Source organism: Triturus cristatus, chromosome 3_2, assembly GCF_964204655.1.
Source record: "Triturus cristatus chromosome 3_2, aTriCri1.1, whole genome shotgun sequence".
NCBI classification, from domain to species: domain Eukaryota; kingdom Metazoa; phylum Chordata; class Amphibia; order Caudata; family Salamandridae; genus Triturus; species Triturus cristatus.
The window spans coordinates 217,119,427-217,138,987 of record NC_140584.1 but is presented as its reverse complement, the minus strand read 5'-3'; the positions used below and the strand labels follow the sequence as shown (position 1 = coordinate 217,138,987).

Genomic DNA, 19,561 nt, shown 5'->3' with positions numbered 1-19,561 from the left:
GCACCAGCCCCTGCCTAAACATCAAGATAACGAGGCGCCAAAGGTCAGATAGCATACATATTTATTAAGTACACTGACGCCACTTGTGGTATTAGCCAGTAATTAAAAAGGTAAAAAATGTAATCTCCCTGTCATAGTATAGCATCTGATCCTGAATCAGTGAAACAAAAAACAGCAGGGAAGTGCTGAGGGAGAAACCATGTGGATGTTTGAGGGTTTACTTGAGGAAGGCAAGTACTCAGCAATGGTGGTGTTAATACCAGTTTTTCTGAGCTTAAGTCGTTTACAGTACATGTAAACATTTATAATACTGTGAAAATATTTATTGAAAAACAAAACATATTTTTGGGAAGCTCCGTGGGAAGTCAGTCAGTTTCCAGATTTCACAGGATCTGGACATAACCTCTAGTTTTTAATTACCTTATCCTAACATATATCTGACATGCAGTGAGGCAGTAAATATATGACACATATAAACTGTATCAAACAAACAAAGTTGAATTCGGTATGGTTCGTGTCTGTATATCTGAAATCTTGCATAGAGTTGAAGCCTGAGTCCCCAGTCTTTGGGGCATTTCTCAGTGCCTTAAAGATCATCTGCAAATGTAGTGACAACTAATGTAATCTCTAAAACAATGGTGAGATTTGTTTCCACTGCAGGTCTAGTTTTGCAGCAAATCCCTCCATATGGAAAGGTCAATTTTCTTGAAATGAATCCCCATCGCCATTTTTGTTGAAGACTACAGCACGAGGTTTCACTAAGGTTTGAAGAGCTACTTATTTTGGGTAATCTATCACCCACTGTCTCTTTAAAAACCCTGAAGATTTGGAATATAGATCCCTACCATCAATTGTGGGTTTTGTGTAGCTATTTAGGATTTCTGGCTTGACTCATGCTTTAATACAGTGCACTGTAACTTGGACCTAGAAACTATGGGGCAGATTTACAAGCCCCTTGCACCTGTTTTACGCTGCCATTGCGTCACTTTTGTGACGCAGCGGCGGCGCAAAACCAGCGCCATGCTGCGTGGTATTTACAACGTGATGCATCTGGGAGATGTGTCACATTGTAAAGCCCTGCGCCAGAAGCAGGCGTTCTGGCGCAGGGGGGGGGGCGTTCCGGCGCAGGGACACCTCCTAAAAGTGGCTGAGTGAAATCTACAAGATTTCACTCAGTCACTTTTAAGGCCATGCTGCGTCAAAACCCTGCGCCTGCTTGAAGCAGGCGTAAGGATTGACACAGCATGTTAGGGATAGGGCACCCCCGAGCCTTGCTGGAGCTGCGTCGCGCTTGCGAAGCAACTCCAGCAATGCGCCGCCTTTCCGACAGGGGATGCGTCATGCATCTGCCCATCCGAGTGCCACGGTGCGCCACATTATAAATGCAAGATAATGCAGTGGACAACCCAATATACCCTTGAGGGTATGGGTAAAATTGAATGATAGAGTAAAAGAACCTTCAAGGGATTTTTTAAAAGTCTTGATTTTTATGATTTCAAACAATAAATTGTATATAGGTTGATTATATTCCTATACGTTTTTACTTATAATTACTTCTTATTCTTATTTAGGAAGCTTGGTTTTCAGATTGGAAATTAGAGTGATGTGAATAAATCACCACAATTAAGCATTAGTCGCATAGAGCAGAAAAAAGGAAGAAAACGAATGGGTGTATATGTAAAAAAATAAGTTTATATTCAAAATTCAAATAAGGGTACTAGTAATAACAACATTTGATGATATAGTGAAAGGAAAACAATCAATTATTCATGCCTTCACATTCCAATTAATCAAACACTTTTTCCAAAGGGATTAAATCAATTTGCTGGAAAACAGTGTGACAGTCGACGTTTCGGTCTTTTATAGATTTCTTTACAAGACCATCTTCAGGACAATGCGATTTAAAAATCGACCCCTTATAGTTCTTCGTGTAAATCGTATATGACCAATAAGATGGTGGTCTTGACCGGTCCACAATTTTCTATATATTATTCGAATCTTGAAAAGCTGGAAGAATTTATTTCTTCAAGTTTCATACTCAGTTTAAAAGCCGTGAGTAATTCGAGAAGCCCAGCAATCAATCATGGGACATCTGTGCCAATAAGTCTCTATGGTTTGGCTCTTTGGTTTGTAGAAAAACATGCAGCGTGCTGTCATCTCGTTCGCTTGAGAGGTCAGCATGCTCTACTCCAGAGGGCCACTTCCAGTTTAGGATGGTGCTGATTGAACTCAAGACTGCCCAGCCACTTTTCAAAGCAAAGTCCTAGCTGGGATGGAGGCCGTTGGGCTGCTTATTTGGATGACATAGCACGCTACAGTAGCAGCTGAGAGGTCCACCTGTTTCCCCTCCAGAAATTACTCCAGACTCTGCAACAGGCGGCTGAACTATTAAGGCCAACAAGTGCCAAATAAAGCAGGGTTCTTTTGTGAACATGAGACATCTCATTGGCAGCAGGAAGGTGCAGCCCCTCCAGGCCAAAATAGAGACTATCATGTCCTTATAGCCCCCAAAATCACAAACAGATGTGAGGTCCTTCCTGGGCCTCACTGGATATTACAGGAGGTTTGTTAAGGAATATGGCACTATTGGTGCCCCGTTAACAGCGCAGACTTCCAAGAAGCAGCCCAAGCAGGTTATCTGGACAGAGACCTGTCAGAGAGCCTTTGACACCCTCAAACACTCCATGTACATAGCACCTGTACTCAATCCCCCTGAATTTCCCCAGGAATTTATTGTACAAACTGCTGTCCCAGAGACTGGTATAGGGACTGTGTAATCATAGTTAAAAGAGGAGGGCATAGGCCAGCTTATTGCCTTCATCAGAAGGATATTACTTTCCAAGGAACAGAAGTGGAGTGCTATTGTAAGGGTGGCCTTTGTTGTGGATTGTGCACTGAAGAAGCAGAGACCATACTTGGTTGGGACTCACATCTGGGTTCAGACAGACCACTGCCCCTCAATTAGCTCATGTAAATGAGGGGCAACTCTGATGCCAACAACGGTGCTGCTCAGGCCGTCCCAACTGCTGTGGTACTCCCAATCAACACACACCTTGTTCACCCCTCTCGGCCTGGGGTCTAAAGAGCCTCCATAGGACAGCCAGACCTAAATGTCAATCTTTTTGTTGCATTTGGGGGCCATGATCATACTAAATGGAAATTCAGGGCCACCTGAGTAGTTGTCAGCATCTGTTGTTGTCCAGCCATGCTGCAGACTGCTTTTGCTTGGTTGAACCTCTGGATGCCAAGGCATTTTACTGATATGGCCACATAAAGGTGATAAAATAGTCATGTGATGTGGGGGCAGGAACAAGACTTTTGCAAGCAATAATTGAAGGCGATCATGAGTGAAACATGTTTTACATAGTCAAAAAACAACACAAAGTATGCACATTGACTGAACTAGCACTTTAAAATCTTGAGTTCAGTGACACTAAGTATAGGGAAAATATGAAAATGTATTTTAATTAAAAAAGTTATTCCAACAAAATTCAAAATGAAAGTTTGATCTTAGTTCCTTGAGTAAAACCACAAAGGAGGTGACAACACTATTATTGTAATGCTATAACAATGCGCATCACTGTCTTCAGTCAAAGAGGATGTTACAGTTTTGAATAGAAGCTTCACCCAGGACCAGGTGCTATGGAATACTATGAAGAAGAAAAAGAAGAGTAAAATGTGTTGTAGCAAACACATAATAGACTTTTCAGTTTGTGGGAGGAAACTGACATGTGACACATCCTCTAATCTTCTTGCATGTCTTCACTTACAGCCTCTTCAAATGATTGCTAGTGAGTGTGGGACATTGCGAGCTCTATATTAGAATCGCCGCCGCTCTGCACCATGCTTACCCCGAGCAAAGCCGACTCTCCTGCCTGGCCGAACTTCTCCTCGGACCTCTACCTAGCAGCGGTAAGGCAAGGCAGCAAGGTGGCAAGGCTGACACAAACGTGCCCATCAACCACGGCCAGGCATCCTAAGACGACCAATGCAACTGCCATTAGAGGTGGTTGCTGAGTGTGTGCTGGGTGAAACCTGTGGAGGTGGCCCAATTAGATTGGGTGTAGCCTGCGAATTTCAGCCCGAGTGCCCTGCTCATCTGCCTGCTCCGCCACCTTGCCATTTGGGTGCCACTTGGGTCTGAGAGGAGAGCCAAGGGGGTTGCCGCTACTGTCAAGTTGCTGCAGAGTGTCACCCCAATGCCACCCCTTCACCAGGAGGTAGGGGGTGGCCAGCTGGGCTGGCAAGCTGGGGGAGGTCCAATCCGCAGCATTTAGAGGCATCTAGCGGCAGGAGCTTCCAGCTGTCATCTGCTCCCAGTCATCTGTAATCTGCCAAGTTTTTCTTTCTCTTCTAGTTCTTCTGGTCCCTCTAAACTCTCTCTCTCCCTACGCTGTCGGAAGAACCCCTGCAACACCATAAGGCAGTTGAGAACCAGCGGGAATCCATTCCTCCTTAATCAAGGTCAACCCCCATTACATCCTTCACAACTCCACTTGACCTGAATAGACAAATACATGCAGGCCCTTCACCGCAGGCAGTTTGGTGTAACCCAATGCTGGGGGCCAATTGAGGACAGGAAGCAGTACCTAAACAGTCCTTAAATGGCACCCTGCCAGTCACTACAACTTCCCAGCGCATTGCACCACACAGCCTCCCCTCACAGGGGGAAAGGAGGGAGATGCCAATCGATTTGGAACCCACTTATACCAGACCCAGCACCATCTCCAGTTCCAGCACCACTCTTGAGGTCCCTTCCCTCAGTAGTGGCAATGGGGGCAAGGATATTTGACTGCATAACAAAGGGCAATACAACTCTAAATATCAGACTAATAATTTCCCAAACCCGAGCTCAAGCCCAGGAGCCCGCAGCCACCCTTTCTCTCCCCTCCTGCCAACCAGCAGTTTGCCAGCTGGCACTGATGAGGTTGTGGAAAGCCAAAGTGGCCACTTCCCCAAGGCCGGGGGCGAAGAAAGGGAAAAACAAAAGTGATGCCCCCCTACTTGAGCCAGCACCAGCATTGCATTAATCACAACAGACCCTGCATCAAAAGACTTGCTAAGCAGTTTACCTGTCTTAACCCAACCAAACATCTATACAAAATTCAAATTCCTCACTGACGCAGGCTCTGCAATCCATTCGAGCAATGCAGACCCCTCTGCTTCCCTTGCAAATGGAGTCGACCTGATTAATCACTCAGATGCAAGAGAAGACTAGCCCAAGTGCTGAGGCGCTACCAAGCCTGACGCCAGCTAATAACTCAGCCACAAGAATGCTTACCTCCCCAGTAGGCCCAAGGGCTCCAGAGATCTGCAACAACCACTGCCCCCCTTGCTCCACCTGCCACAGCTGGGGCTCCCAAAGACAAGTCTCAGCACAGCGGCAAAAATCAGCCCCTTTCCAGTCCTGCAATGTCTCAAAGAACCTGGACCTTAACCAATTCATGACAAGTACAAGCACTGGTACACCAAGGTCAAAATAAGCTCAGGGCAGCCAACTGCTTAGATTCAGAATCAGAATCAGCACTGGAACTGGCCCCACTGCAAGCCACAGCGGGGCGGGGGGGCACTATCTCACCAGCTCCCACCCCAAAGGCAGCCAGCCCACTGGGTCTCACACAAGAGGATCACTGCCACAAATGGACCATGCTGTCTAACCAACTAAAATCCGCCTCAGAATGCACTCCAGAAAGCAACTTAGAGTGCTGCCCTTCCCTGACACAAAAGGAGAACAGCTCCTCATGCTCAACATGCTCTGAGAGGACTCAGCAGGAAGAACGAGACCTGAAAAGCAGTTTTAGTCAATTACTAACATTCAGGGATACCACACTGGGAGCATTGCAGCGGCCAGCAGTCACAAATGTATCAACCCCAGAGTTGCTACATCCACAACTTTGGACATCCCCCCTCCTGCCCACACTTTCTGAAGAAACAGGGGGGTCTGCTGACCCGAGCCATCAAGAGGGGGGAAGGCCGTTCTATCCTATCTGAACACACAAGAATGGGAGGAAATTCTGGCTGCTTACTCACCTGACCTGCAACAGAGCGCTACCCCAGTCACAGTCCCTCAACTGCACTCCCTAAACCTCAGTTGATTGCCTGGGGAGGAGTCCACAGACAAACCTAAGAAGGAGACACACCCTAAATAGCAAGTCAGTAGCACCTGGGCCTTCCTCTTAAACACGATACAACTGGCCGTTGAGGTGCTCTAATATCAGTCTGAAGAGATGGATATTCAAATCTAACTATTGAACACCTCGCAAGCAACAATGAGAAATTGGGGGCCCTTAACAGCTTCATCACTAGGGCTCAGTCTGAGTTCCAACTCAACTGCGGTTGCAGCTACATAGTTGATAAACTTTCTACTCTGTCCTCAATGTTACACAACCTACTAAGGGAGATGAGTTCTGCAACAATCGGACCCGGAAACAAGTCGCTAAGTGGCAGCGCTATGGCACAAGGACCGCTCGAGGGGAATCAGGCAACTCTGAACAGCGGGAGGGCGTACCACCAAAATCAGCAGACTGGACCTGACACCAAGGTATCTGCCAGGCTGCCAGGGATTCATAAGGACAAGACAACAAAGCCCCAAGAAGGAACGCATGCCTTGAAGCTAACACCAAACAGGGGAGCCAACAGAGAAGGAAAGGGCGCAATCAGAAAACCGCTGAGAAGCCCACAATCTTCTAGTCAATCTTCTTCCATCAACAAACACAGCTGCCCACTAAACCTGGTTCAGTCAATACCCATACCAGAGACCCCCTGCCAAATAACCAGTCGGACCAAGGAAGCCCCTCTTTCTCACAAAACCCGGAACAGGAGCACATGCCAAGCAAAAGAGACAATGGAAATGGGAACTTAACTTCACATCTGTTGGACTTGGCCCTTTTGCAGGGTCATCCCTGAACTTTTTGCCTTCCTCCTGTATTTTTTCTGACCTGTTGTTGGCTGTTTTATGACTCTGGGCACGTTACCACTGCTGATCAGTGCTAAAGTGCATATGCTCTCCCTATTGTAAATTGATGTATGAATTGGTGATTCCATAATTGACTGATTTGGTTTACTTGTCAGACCCTAGTACAGTGCACTGAGTGTGCCCAGGGCGTGTAAATCCAAATGCTGCTGGTGGGCTTGCAGCACTGGTTGTGCCACCTACAGAAGCAGCCTGTAAAAGTGTGTCTAAGGCCTGCCATTGCAGAGCCTGTGTGCAGTCTGGTACTGTCATGCTGACTGGGCAAGTGCACTCACTTGCCAGTCCCTAAACCTTCCCTTTTCTTCATATCAGACACCCCTATGGTAGGCCCAAGGGCAGGGTGCATTGTAAGTATAAGGTAAATTTTTCCGTACGAATCGTACAAGTCCCGTCCGACCCGTGAAGTACGATTCGTACAGGAAAAATACATACGGATCGGCCCAATCCGTACGGATTGGGAAAAGTTGTACGAGACGGACCCAGACACTTTTCCGTACGATTCGTAAAAATGCAGTCTGACCGTATTAGTACGATCCGGACCGGCTTTCCGATTTACGATTCGTACGGAAAACGTCCCGTACATGGGGAATGCCTTTACCCGCTACGAAGCGAACTTTGTACGACTCGTATCCCGGGAAAAGTTGTTCCCGGGGTGCGAGTCGAACAGGGGTACGAGTCGTACAGGCCCCCCATACATATGTACGCACCTTACAACAACATCGCGTATGTACGGTGCGTACCCCAACATCGCGTATGTACGCACCATACATACGCAATGTTGGGGGTACGCACCGTACTTATGCAATGTTGGGGGTACGCACAGTACATACGCACTGGGGGTACGCACAGTACATGTGCACTGGGGGTACGCACAGTACATACGCACTGGGGCTATGCACAGTACATACGCACTGGGGGTACGCACAGTACATGCGCACTGGGGGTACGCACAGTACATGCGCACTGGGGGTACACACAGTACATGCGCACTGGGGCTATGCACCGTACATGAGTACTGGGGGTACGCACAGTACATGCGCACTGGGGGTACGCACCGTACATACACAAAGCATGAGGGTGTATGCCTGTACGACTCGTACCCCTGGGGACTGCTTTTACGGCTGTTTTTGGCTCCCGTGAGAAAAGAGCTGTACGGAGTGCTGTAGGGACAAATCGTACTTGCTGGGCCGGAAACCGCTGCCTAAATACGTACGGACGTCGCGTACAGGCTGTTCCCGATACGATTCGTTTTTTTTTTTTACCCGTACGGTCTTTTGTGCGAAACGTACGGAAATAGGCTTTCTGTACGAATCGTACTTCCTAGGTTGTACGGAAAGTTTACCGGGTACGAGTCGTACGGAGAAAACGCTTCATACAACGATTCGTACAGCCTTTTTCCAGGATTGGAATCGGCCCCTCTGTGTTTGAAAATACCACTTTTAGAAAGTAGGTATTTTCTTGTCTAACTTTCCAAGCCTGCCTCTGCTAGGTTGTGCATTCCTTGTCTGGAGTTTGAGTGACAGGGCTGGGGAATTCCAGCAGACAGGGTGAGTCCGCCCAGTGGTGAATAGAGAAATCTGCATCTAGATGGGAGGGAGGAGTTGCACCTGGGACCTGAATAGAACTGTGCCTGCCCCCCACAGTGCTGGCTCCACCCTCTGTGGTGCGTCTGATGTCTCTGCCCTGCACTGTGAAAGAAGAGAAGGAATCATGTCAACAAAGTGCTCCAGGGCTGTGCTTTTTCTCCACTATGCTGGCTCCACCTCCTGTGGGGCGTCTGATGTTTCTGCCCTACACTGTGAAAGGAAAGGAGAAGTCTGGTAAACAGAGTGCTCAGGAACTGGTTTGGACTAGGCAAAGGCCCCTCTCCCCTCAGAGAACAAAGGATTTTGGGGTATAAGTAGTGGGGCCCTGATCCCAAGAATTTAGATCACTTTTGGAACAAGAAGAAATCTTTACTGAGGAGCGGAACCTGAAGAAACTGAGGAGAGACTATCCCTAAGCTGAAGTGCTGCTTGGAGGGATTGGCCTGCAGTGGTTTGCCTGACTGCCAAAAGAAGGAGAAGAGACTTTGTGTGCTCATTTCATCTTGTAAGGATCTCCAAGGGCTTGGAACAGAGCTTGCCTCCTGCTGAAGTCTCAGGGACAACAGACTTCAACACCCAGAACCCCAGAGTTCTTTGGAAGTGCCTGCTGCTGTTTTGGGCCTTCTGAGGGACTGCGTGTTGCAAGGAGCTGGAAGCACGACTCAACGATGCCGAAGCGTGTCGCCGTTACTGCTGCTGCTGTCGCACTTCTGAACAAGGGTGTCGCTGCTGGAGTTGTCGCACTGCACCGCATAGAGATAAGCGTCTCGCAATGAAGAGGAAGCGTGTCACAGTCGCAGCTGCCTGCCGTCGCACTTCTGAACAAGGGTGTCGCCGGTGGAGTTGTCGCACTGCACCGCATCGAGAGAAGGGCCTCGCAACGAGGAAGAAGCGTGCCACCGTCGCTGTTGCTGCCGTCGCACTTCAGAACAAGGGTGTCGCCGCTGGAACTGTCGCATTGCACCGCATCGAGGAAAGCGCCTCGCATCCCAAGAGAAGCGCGCCGCCGTCGGAGCTGCTGCTGTCGCATTTCTGAACAAGGATGTCGCTGCTGTAGTTGTCGCATTGTGCGGATGCTTCACGCAAACTGGGAGAAGAGTGTCGCAGCTGAAGCTGGTGCCGTCGCACTTCTGAACAAGGGTGTCTCCGCTGCAGTCCACACATCGAACCGAGAGCTTCTTGCATCCCTGGAGAAGCATGCCGCATCTGGAAGATCTTCACGTCTTTATTTCTTTGCACCAGAACTATGCCGCATTTCCATCGCTGCGACATTGCTTGTCGTGGAAGCGCAACGCATCATAAGGTACATTGGCGCGAAGTGTTGCATCTTAAGAACTGAATTGAACTAAGCTAAAACTACCATCTTAAAGTAATATTATTGTGTATTTTTGTTGTTTATGGTCTTGTGGTAAATCTATATAAAGTATACTTATTTTTGATATAAAACCCGTGTGGTGTCCATTTGTAGTATTGTCACTGGATTACTGTATGTAGTCACAAATGCTTTACACACTGCCTCTGAGATAAGCCTGTCTGCTTGTGCCAAGCTACCATGGGGGTGAGCAGGCGTTATTGTAGGAGTGTACCCCCTCACCCTGACTAGAGGCAAGGGTCCCGATTTGTCACAAGTACCTACATGTGCCAACTAGAGACCCCCAAATCTAACAACATCTATATAAGAAGGGTCCCCAGAGCGGCAGCCAACCGAGACTCGAACGATCTGAACCAAATGGAGGGCCTCTGCCCCCCTTTACAACTCTGGGACAACTGCAACAGTCTACAGTAATGATGGGCTTATATCATTGTCGCTGGACTCAGCCTCAAAGAGTCCTAAGTCACAAAAGAATACAAGCAAGAAGATTGGCACTGAAGTCCCCAACAGCAAAAGTGGGCAGTCCCGGATGGCAGTGCACAACGCGGAACAATTGGCCTTATCGGCCATTCTCATGTCTGGAAAGCACCTTGTAGATCAGAGAGAGAATCACGCAGCTCAGCCTGAACAGAACACACTGCACCCCCCCAAGCATCCTCCAACAGAGGCAAGCTCCGGGCCAATAATACTCGAAATGGAGCCAAGGAACGGAACTGTAAGTTTGCCAAGCAACAGCAGGGAACCCCAGCCAAAGGCAGCATTACAAGGCAGTCGCCAACCTGGCACCCTAGCACCTACCAATGACCTTCAACAGAAAACTCCTCTGAAGGGAAATATGCAGAATGCCACTCACGCCACTCTCTTCTACCCCATGTTTTCATCAAAAGGACAACAGGATACCCAGAACAGGGGAAATATCCAAAGGCTGTTGCAAACAATTCCAACTCTCACTGATCTGAGCTCAACTGACATATTCTCGGTAGAATGAATTTGCCCGCAGACCCTACAATGCCAGAGGCCACTAAGAGCAAATGGAAATCAGCAACAGCCGCCCAGAAGGTTCTAGCTTAACAGGGCACCTTCAAAGCCTGACATCGTCCCGTATCTAATTCCAGCGTATCCAACGCCTTTTCTGGCCCCCACTTTGAGGCAAACGTCTACAAAGACCCGGGGGGGCAAATACAGTGCTCAGAGGGGCTCTAGAATAATCACCCCAGCTGGGGACCAATTTGAGGACAGACAGACAAAACAGCACTTGGGCAACACCTGCCATGCAGAGTAGATCGCCTGCTTTCAGGCCATTCACTCGGAGAATAACCATTTTCGCAGGAAGGCAATGATGACCCAAAAAAAAAGGCCTTAGGGATACAGCAGATCCCAACCCTCTCCGCTTATGCTCATGGAATATAAACGGCTTGTCGACAAAAATCATGGATCAGAACTTCTTACAACATCTCCAATTTTTCAACATAATTATGCTGCGGGAAACATGGCTCACACTATCGCATCATATCCAAGGCTATTTGTGTTTCTCCACAGCAACCACAATAAGCAACACATTTGGACACCACTCGGGACGGCTGGCGACCTACGTTTCCACAACGAGAGTCACCTCAGCAGCGCTGGTTGGCTCCCCTGCACCGGCCTCCTTCGCCTTGAATATTGCCCTTTCTCTTTATGGTGGGCAAGACGAGGTGGTCCTAGTCAACACCTACGTCAACCCAAAAATGGAAAGCCAAAGATTCAGAGAACTTGATAGACAAAGTATCTAGCTTTATAACTGAAATGGAAACCCCATATTTCATTAGAACCAGGGATTTAAATCAAAACATTTCCTTGGCACATCGAGGATGAAGAGACCGCCACAATGAGCTTCACTAATTGCAAGCAAAAGCGCAAGAAAAAACGTCTCTTGGATGATATAGAACATCTAACCCTCAGGGCTCTCAACCAAAGATTGCCTGAGGACTCTCGCCCATTCCCTCACATTACTCCAACTCATCATGCTCAATTTTAGATTACACGTTCGCAGCCTCTCGCTGTTCACCTTCATTCAACAGTTCCAAATGGTGGATAAGGGGGACAGTGACCATCGCCCCCAGGAAATCCTACTGTCAGCCACCGTAACCTTCAACATCCAACAATAACTAGCTTTGGTGCCTACCTACACCTCAAATTTAAGGAGGATCAAATGGGCAGTAACAACTACGGAGTCTCTTTCAAAAACAGCAAACAAGGTTTTTCAATCAACAGCAACAGGCACAACTAACTGTGCCCCTCTGGGGCACAACACCTCCAGGTAACTGGCCCGAGAAACAGGATCCCCAAAGCTCAAAGGGACCAACTAAAAATGCTCAAGAAATCAATAAACTCCACCCGAAGACGCCTGAGAAGTCACCCAGGGGACTTAAGTGCCCGCACACTCTTGCAAGACTGATGGAAGCGTCTGAAGAAATGGAACTGGGAAATCAAGAAAGAGCAAGAAGACAAAATCTAGGCAAAGCTGCTTCATGATGCTAACCACAATGACAGCGCCTGATTCTGGAAAAAAGTGAATGCTATAATCCGCCCACACCACAAGGGAATCTCGTCTCACATCTCAGAGGAAATATGGCTTAAATTTATTTTCAAACACTTCAACAACGATGCTGGGGACAACTGCCCAATGGACCCAAATGGACGGATGCCACGCGATCGCCCAGGAGCTGGAGTTGAACATGCCAAATCCAGTAAAATCATCAGGGCACGAGCCAGGCAACCCACTTTCATTGGCAATCAAGAAGCAAATCACAAAAGAGAAAAGAGAGGGGGCTCCGGGCCCGAATGGATTCCACCGGCCCTGTTTAAACACAAACCAGCCGACTGGGCTAATGTCCTGCAACCCCTATTTTCAGAAATCTGGTCACAAGGCAGAATACCCCAATCATGGAAAGGATCAATGATCGCGCCGATCCATAAGAGCGGTGACAAGGCCCATCCTAGCAACTATCGCCTAGTGGCCCTGATCGACAACGAGGCAAAGTATTTTGCAGGCACCATCTTGGAGGATCTCATAGCCTGGGCTGAATCCCTCAGGACGTCTTGGACATCCACTGCTTCTACACACTGATACCTGGGTCCAGGTGAAATTGGGAGGGGGAACACATCTTTCTAGAAACGTCCCTACAACTAAAGGCCTGAAGCAGGGTTGCATGCTGGCACCCACTCTCTTCATCCTCTACATGACTGACCTCCGTTAAGCTCTCAACATCAGCAACACACAGACACACAGGTTCAGTGGTAAACCGCTGACAAACCTTATGTATGCTGATGATGTGGTGCTGCTCAGCCACACACATGTGGGTCTCCAACATCTGCTTGATGAAATGCAGAAATACGCCACAGAGAATAGTCTAAAAATTAGTTTCAAGAAAACACGGACTATGACGATAAACAACAAAAGAAAGCGGCAGAAGCAGTGGCACCTGGGAGGTGATCTTATTGAACCCACCATTGACTATAAATATCGAGGCGTCATTATTGATAATAATGGGTCCTTTAGGTGCCAGAAAGAGGAATTCAGAAGGAGAAGCCTGGTTGTGGCAATAACACTGAAACACCTGTCTTCAAAACTGATGGGGCCCTCACTTTGCCCCTTTCCTGAAGGTAGCATAGGCCAAGCTACTCCCCACACTAACCTATGGCAGCGAAGCAATGTGGGGGAGAGATGCTAAGCAACTGGATAGCTCCCTGATAATGGCGTACAGAACCATGTTCAGCCTCCCAAAATATAGTTCACCAGCTCAGATAAGGCTAGAGTTCGGCTTAGTGAAACAATCGCTGTCCAGGCATGGTGTCTACATCATCTGCTGGAATAAGATAAGACTCTCTGCCTCAAACACTCTAATCAGCTGCTATGGTAAGAACTCCAGCATAGAGATACATCTCCAGGCAGACGCTACCTACAAGAATCTCTTGAAATCACAAGGTTCACTAATCCCTGGAACACTCAGCTACAACACACATCCTTCAAAAATTGGTCTGGAAGTCAGTAAAACAACTCTCACTGCTGGAAGACAAGGGTCTGTTTTCAGCTAGATTTCATTCCTGGATGACCCTGAACTTTTACAAAACATCTGCACCGCAAAAATACTTCAATCAGGGTTACCCTAAAACTCTCAAAATAAAGAGTTTAAAGCATCTCCTGGGCATTCTACTGTGCGCCGAACACCTTCCACCATGGGAGAGGCCATGCTCACTTGCAGTCTGTGTGACACCGGCCCAGGAGACATTCTACACTTAATCTGCACATGCACAGCTCTGGAGCAAGAGAGGATACAGCTACTAAAGATCCTGCTCAAGCAGTCAGGGATCTGCAGCAGGCGGCAAGCGGTGCTGGCATGTTTTGATTTAGTGGCCACACAACTGAACTGCAGAGTGGTCAAATTCCTCACACTGGAGGATCAAAAAATCAATTCAACATCACAGGAGCATACAAACCACTCCAGCATTAAGCGTACAATGAAGAACCTGAGATGCCAACCGGGAGCTGCTTCCTTAAACTCAATTTTAACAACTCGACAAACAGCCCACCAACATGGGAAACGGAGTCCTAGCGCTTAGCCATCATGAGCCTCCTCCTGATATGTATGCACTGTCCTCATTTCGCGCTGTGGCTGTCTGGAACTATTGTCTTGTACAATAGATGCACCTCGCAGGCCATACTAACCATTATCATCACAGCCATACTTTTTATGGTTCTCATTTTTACTGTTACATTTTAATGGCACTCATCAAATGGTTTTATCAGCCTTTTTGTATATTTGTATGTAAGCACTGCACAGCACCTTCATGATGGGTAGCAATGTTTTTACTGCAGAACCACAATGTTATTTTTTTTATCCTGACAGCACACAAGTGTGCATTGGTTTTTAGTAACTATGCATAATAAAAATAAACTTGAAACAAGTGAAATAAAAATATAAAGTGCAATACATATCGATTAGCGAGGCAAGTAAAGATTCAAAAGTTACCCACCTGACACTAGAATGATAAGAAGATTCCCACCTGGTGCCAAGCAATTTCTGAAGTAGTTTATAGTTTTCTTGATATCTTTCACATAATAAAGCACCTAAAAATAATAATTCAGATATATTAAGAACAATGTGCTAAGAACTGTGCTAAGAATATTACCCAATTAACAAAATGCATTCAAACTGTATACTTTTTTTCCACAAAAAAAGGAATGAACTAGGAGTGTCTACAAGCTGTTTGCAATAGCTGTATCACTGGATAAGACATTGTAGCTACTCAACAAATTTCTGTTTTGGCTCAATACAATGTACAAGTAATGCCCTGTTATTATCTGTCTTCCTCCTGAAGAATTGTAGGCCCTGAATGTGTCTACCTTAATTTCTCCTATTTGATACACATGAGGAGCGTCTGTGAGTGGGGTGCCGGTTAAAAATTTCAGCAGGTTGCATTACACAATAAGAGACCACAATTGGATTGGTGCTGGATGAGAAATCATCTGGACTAGAGTTGTGAGTACCAATTTACAAGTTCCTTCAGAAGCTTTACATGTGCTACATCATAGTGTTCTCATTTTAATCCTGATCAGCATAGTTGGCTTCATAGAGAGAGTCTGGTTTGTGTTATTCTGTACCCAATGACTACAGCGAGCTAGAAGAATTTCCCACAACTCTATGACATTTGGGCACCTTAGGGATCATTTCTGGAACTTGTATTGTTCAGTCTGTACACTAGATCATTGGTAGTCTTCAATAGTAAGTTAAGAATCGCTGTACCCTAATACACTGAAAATACTCAGCTATATCTCTGGAGCTAACTGAGACTGAATTTCTGGTAACTTAAGCATTTGATGATGGGTGCATAAGGGTCAGTATGTTAAACAATTTGAATAAAAAATCTTTATGACAGTATTCCTTACATTGGTGGGGAGCAACATAATATTCCTTGTGACCTATGGTTGGAGAAACTTATTTTCAGTGGGGATCAGACAATACTCTAGATATATGATATATTAAAGAGTTACATACTATACCAATGTACTTAAGGACTCAGTGTAATTTCTAGTAGGCATATTAACAGTTCAGCTGCTTAACATATTAAAACCGTTCCTCCACAGAATGAGTTTAGGACTGCAGTTCAGGCCAAGGGGCTTTCAAAAGTATGGATTCCAAGTATGCCACCTTTACTAGCCTCATACATTACCTCTTGCTTCCATTATAGCAGAGGTGAATGTCATTGAAAAGTAAGTTATAGGAGCTAGTAAGTGGAGAACATCTACTGGACACACTGTTACTGTTTCGGAAGCGCAGTGCGGCATGTCATTTCTGACATCTGTACTTCCCTACAAAGGCAATGAACGCCAAGTCAACATATTACATGAGGTTTAGAGTCTACAAACTCCATCCCAGTGGGTTCTGTCTTTGTTATTAGCTCTGATGGCACTGCTCAAGGGTCAAAATATTAGACTGACATTGTCTTTTGTGCAACTAACTGAGGAGCTCTGCTAATATCCTTGTAGATACATCATTAGGGGGCATTGACAAGAGTGCTGAGCATGCCACAATAGGCCCTTGTGATAATGTAGGAGATGGAGCTCAAGTTAATCTATGTCTGTATCTTCCAGAAGGAAATTCAGCATGCTTCATCATGGCCACTTCATTGAGCTGCATCATCCTTGTCTGAGCTCTAAATCTGCAGCTGATATGCTCACTCCCTCTTTGATTTTAATTGCTAATAGAGGCATGGGCTTAAATCAGCAAGATAGATGCTGGACTCTCTCAACCACATGATACATGTGCCTTGAACCAACTTCAAAACAACAAAATGCCATTTTCCCTGGTATTTACCAGAAACCCCGTATAGAATGATATGTGAACTTGAGTGTAGAGTCAAGCTTGCCATCACCAGAGCGAATGACTGGATCACTACTATACACTTTCTTAGATGAAGGAAAGACATACAAACCCATGCCAAATGATTGACTTAATGTTAGAACCTCAACTGTATTGATTAGAAAGGTATTTTCCATAGTTTTGAGTGTCCAAAATGTCATGTCAATAGGCAGAGTAGGATGAACACATACCCTGAGAGCAGTGCATGGAACTCCAAGAATCAAGAAACTCAATTTCTGGTAGAAGAGAAGTCCTGACTGAGCATATGGACATGATCAGTAGAGGGTGCAGCCTTTGCCTCTTACCAGTGACTGGTATTGGGTAAAAGTTGAATGTGATGTACCAAATACACAGGGTGGTGAGTCCTATAAGAAAGTAGCAACACAAGCTATGTGACTAACAGTAAATGGTGGGTCTACAGTTACTGCAGGAGTGGGCAGCTTTGGTTGAGTCACACTCAGGGAGACTATGAACTAGTCACACAGGTGATGGGCATGATGCTGAAAGTACAATGAAAATCATGCTGTGAGGCAGGACAATGTTTAGAGCAGCCAACAGGGCAAAGATGGTTATAGGGAGATCTCATTGTCATCTGTTTTGTCCGCTCAGTAGTGCTAATGAGGGCACAGTTATTGGTCATTCTATTGTTGTTAGTATACTGACTTCCTCTGTGACTTACTAGTAAGATCATCAGGACATTCACTGGTTATAGTGTGCAGAATGGTGAAGATGTGTCTCCAACTATTGTGCATTGGGTACTGGGTGAGAATACCAACCTGTACTCAAGTCATCTGCCAAGGCGTTCCAATTGGACAAAGCTGATTTTTAGCCATGTCATCTGCCCTTGCACTTATATATATTCCTTTGCATGATTCGGAGGATGGACCTAGTGAGGTAACAGTGGTGTCCATAGATTATTGCTGAAAGCATGAACAGTGGTGGCATATAGGTGCATCTGTGAGAGGGAACTGCATATATGCCAGTCACACATTCTCTGAGTTTGTGACATCATCTAAGCAGTGGTTTCAGGATGGTGGTGTTACATGCCAGCGTAGTGATGAAGCTGCTCCATCACTCTAATAAACTGCATCCTTCAAAATTCAGCAGGTACTTTGCAACCAGTGCAGATATATTATCAGGACATGGGTATCCCTCTCACATTGACCAGCACACAAAGAAAATAAACAGATCTATACATTTCGAAATGTCATTGGCAAAGCCCCAGTTCAAGTCTATTTGATTACTTTTTAATTTGGAATCCAAATCAGCTTGTCAAAACAAAATCCCAGTAATATAAGAAACTGACATCTCTCCATGATATGAGATGCAGTTCCCAAATGACTCATACTCCATTAACATTAGGCAACATAGTAAGTCATTCAAGTTAAAATTAAGCCATACCTTCATCCATTGTTCACACCCAAATTGTATATAAAAGACAGAAGGGTCATCAATTGATAGAGCTTTTTTGTGTTCTGAATTGCATAGTAGTTATGTTTCTCCTTGAAGACGGTGTCCTTAGTAATTCAAGATAAGGAGTCATTGGCTGAATTTTATTTTGTGGAGCATGAGGCAGACCTGCAGCAGGTCCTCTGCCTTTGGGCAATCTGCTTTGCTCCTAGATATGCTGCTCCTGGCACTCACAACTGCCCGTTTACCACCTTTTCACTCTTATTTTAAAATTATTTCTGTAAATTGCCTGCAGAGGTACAGTAATATCAGGCAGCTTACTTCTTTCCCATTTCATTGCAGCACATGAATACTTTATTCATGCAATCATAGAACTCTAAATTTAAAGTAAATTAGAAAGGCTGTTGCAGAATTAGTGTGTGCATGCACAATAGTAATAACGTTATATGGGAGCCATCTTTGAAATTTTTTCTTTGGCTACTGGGTCTGTGCTCACACATTCGGTGCCCATCTTTGGGAAAAATAGTATTGGCAAAAATGATAGGCTCCCTGGAGGGGGGGGGGGGGGGGGTGGAGGTGGGAATTTTTGGTTTTGCCAAATGCTTGTTATTTTTCATTGACAACCCTTACAAAGTGGTCAATTGGAAAACAAAAAATATGGTCCTATGACACATGACCCTTTCTTCATGCGTGTGGGGTTCACTGTGAATTGTCACATGGTGTTTTCTCCATGTGTGTGAGGTTTATTGTTATTTGTCATTTGGAAAACATACATCAGGCCCTTTTCGGGTGGTCTTCTAAGTGCCTGAAAAGCAGCCTGGTATGGTGAACAAGCCAAAGCTTTGATTGACTCAATAGTGGTTACCACACTCTGAATGGGGTAGGGGAGCTACAAGTTTGGAGGGGTAGGAGAACTGCAGATTTATAAGGGTTCTTCCATCCTGACAAATATTAAATGACCCAGGCTTTTTTTATATTTGCTAAAAGAACTTTATTTTCAAGAATATCAGCTTAATGTGTAGATCACTTTTCTTTGGCAAGCCTTGATTTCTTTATTCCTGTGTTCATATACTGTGTGCATATTTACCTGAATCATGTGGATAAAGTCATATTTGATTTCTTCTTTTTTATCCTCCATTTCACTTTGATATTCTTCTAGAGTCATATTATGCCAGATGAAATCTATATTTCGAAGATGTGATGTTTTGGTAACAAGCTCTGAAATAAAAAATATATGCGCTTGTAATCTTCTGTAATATTTTTCTTCATTCATTCTAGAAATACATCTAACTGATTTAGAATAGTTTGGAGCTTCATA

General features: G+C 45.6%; 1 protein-coding gene across 2 annotated transcripts in view; it reads right to left on the bottom strand.

The window, feature by feature from the left end:
- The window catches only part of LOC146857043 (histamine N-methyltransferase A-like), a 300,289-nt gene that overhangs the window by 55,376 nt on the left and 225,352 nt on the right, over positions 1-19,561 (bottom strand). For both annotated transcript variants that reach the window (XM_085647536.1, XM_085647537.1), the window contains 2 exons: positions 19,331-19,461; positions 14,948-15,041 (listed from right to left, as the gene is read on the bottom strand). In XM_085647536.1, coding sequence (XP_085503662.1) covers positions 14,948-15,041; positions 19,331-19,461 — 225 coding nt within the window. The remainder of the gene's footprint in view (positions 1-14,947; positions 15,042-19,330; positions 19,462-19,561) is intronic.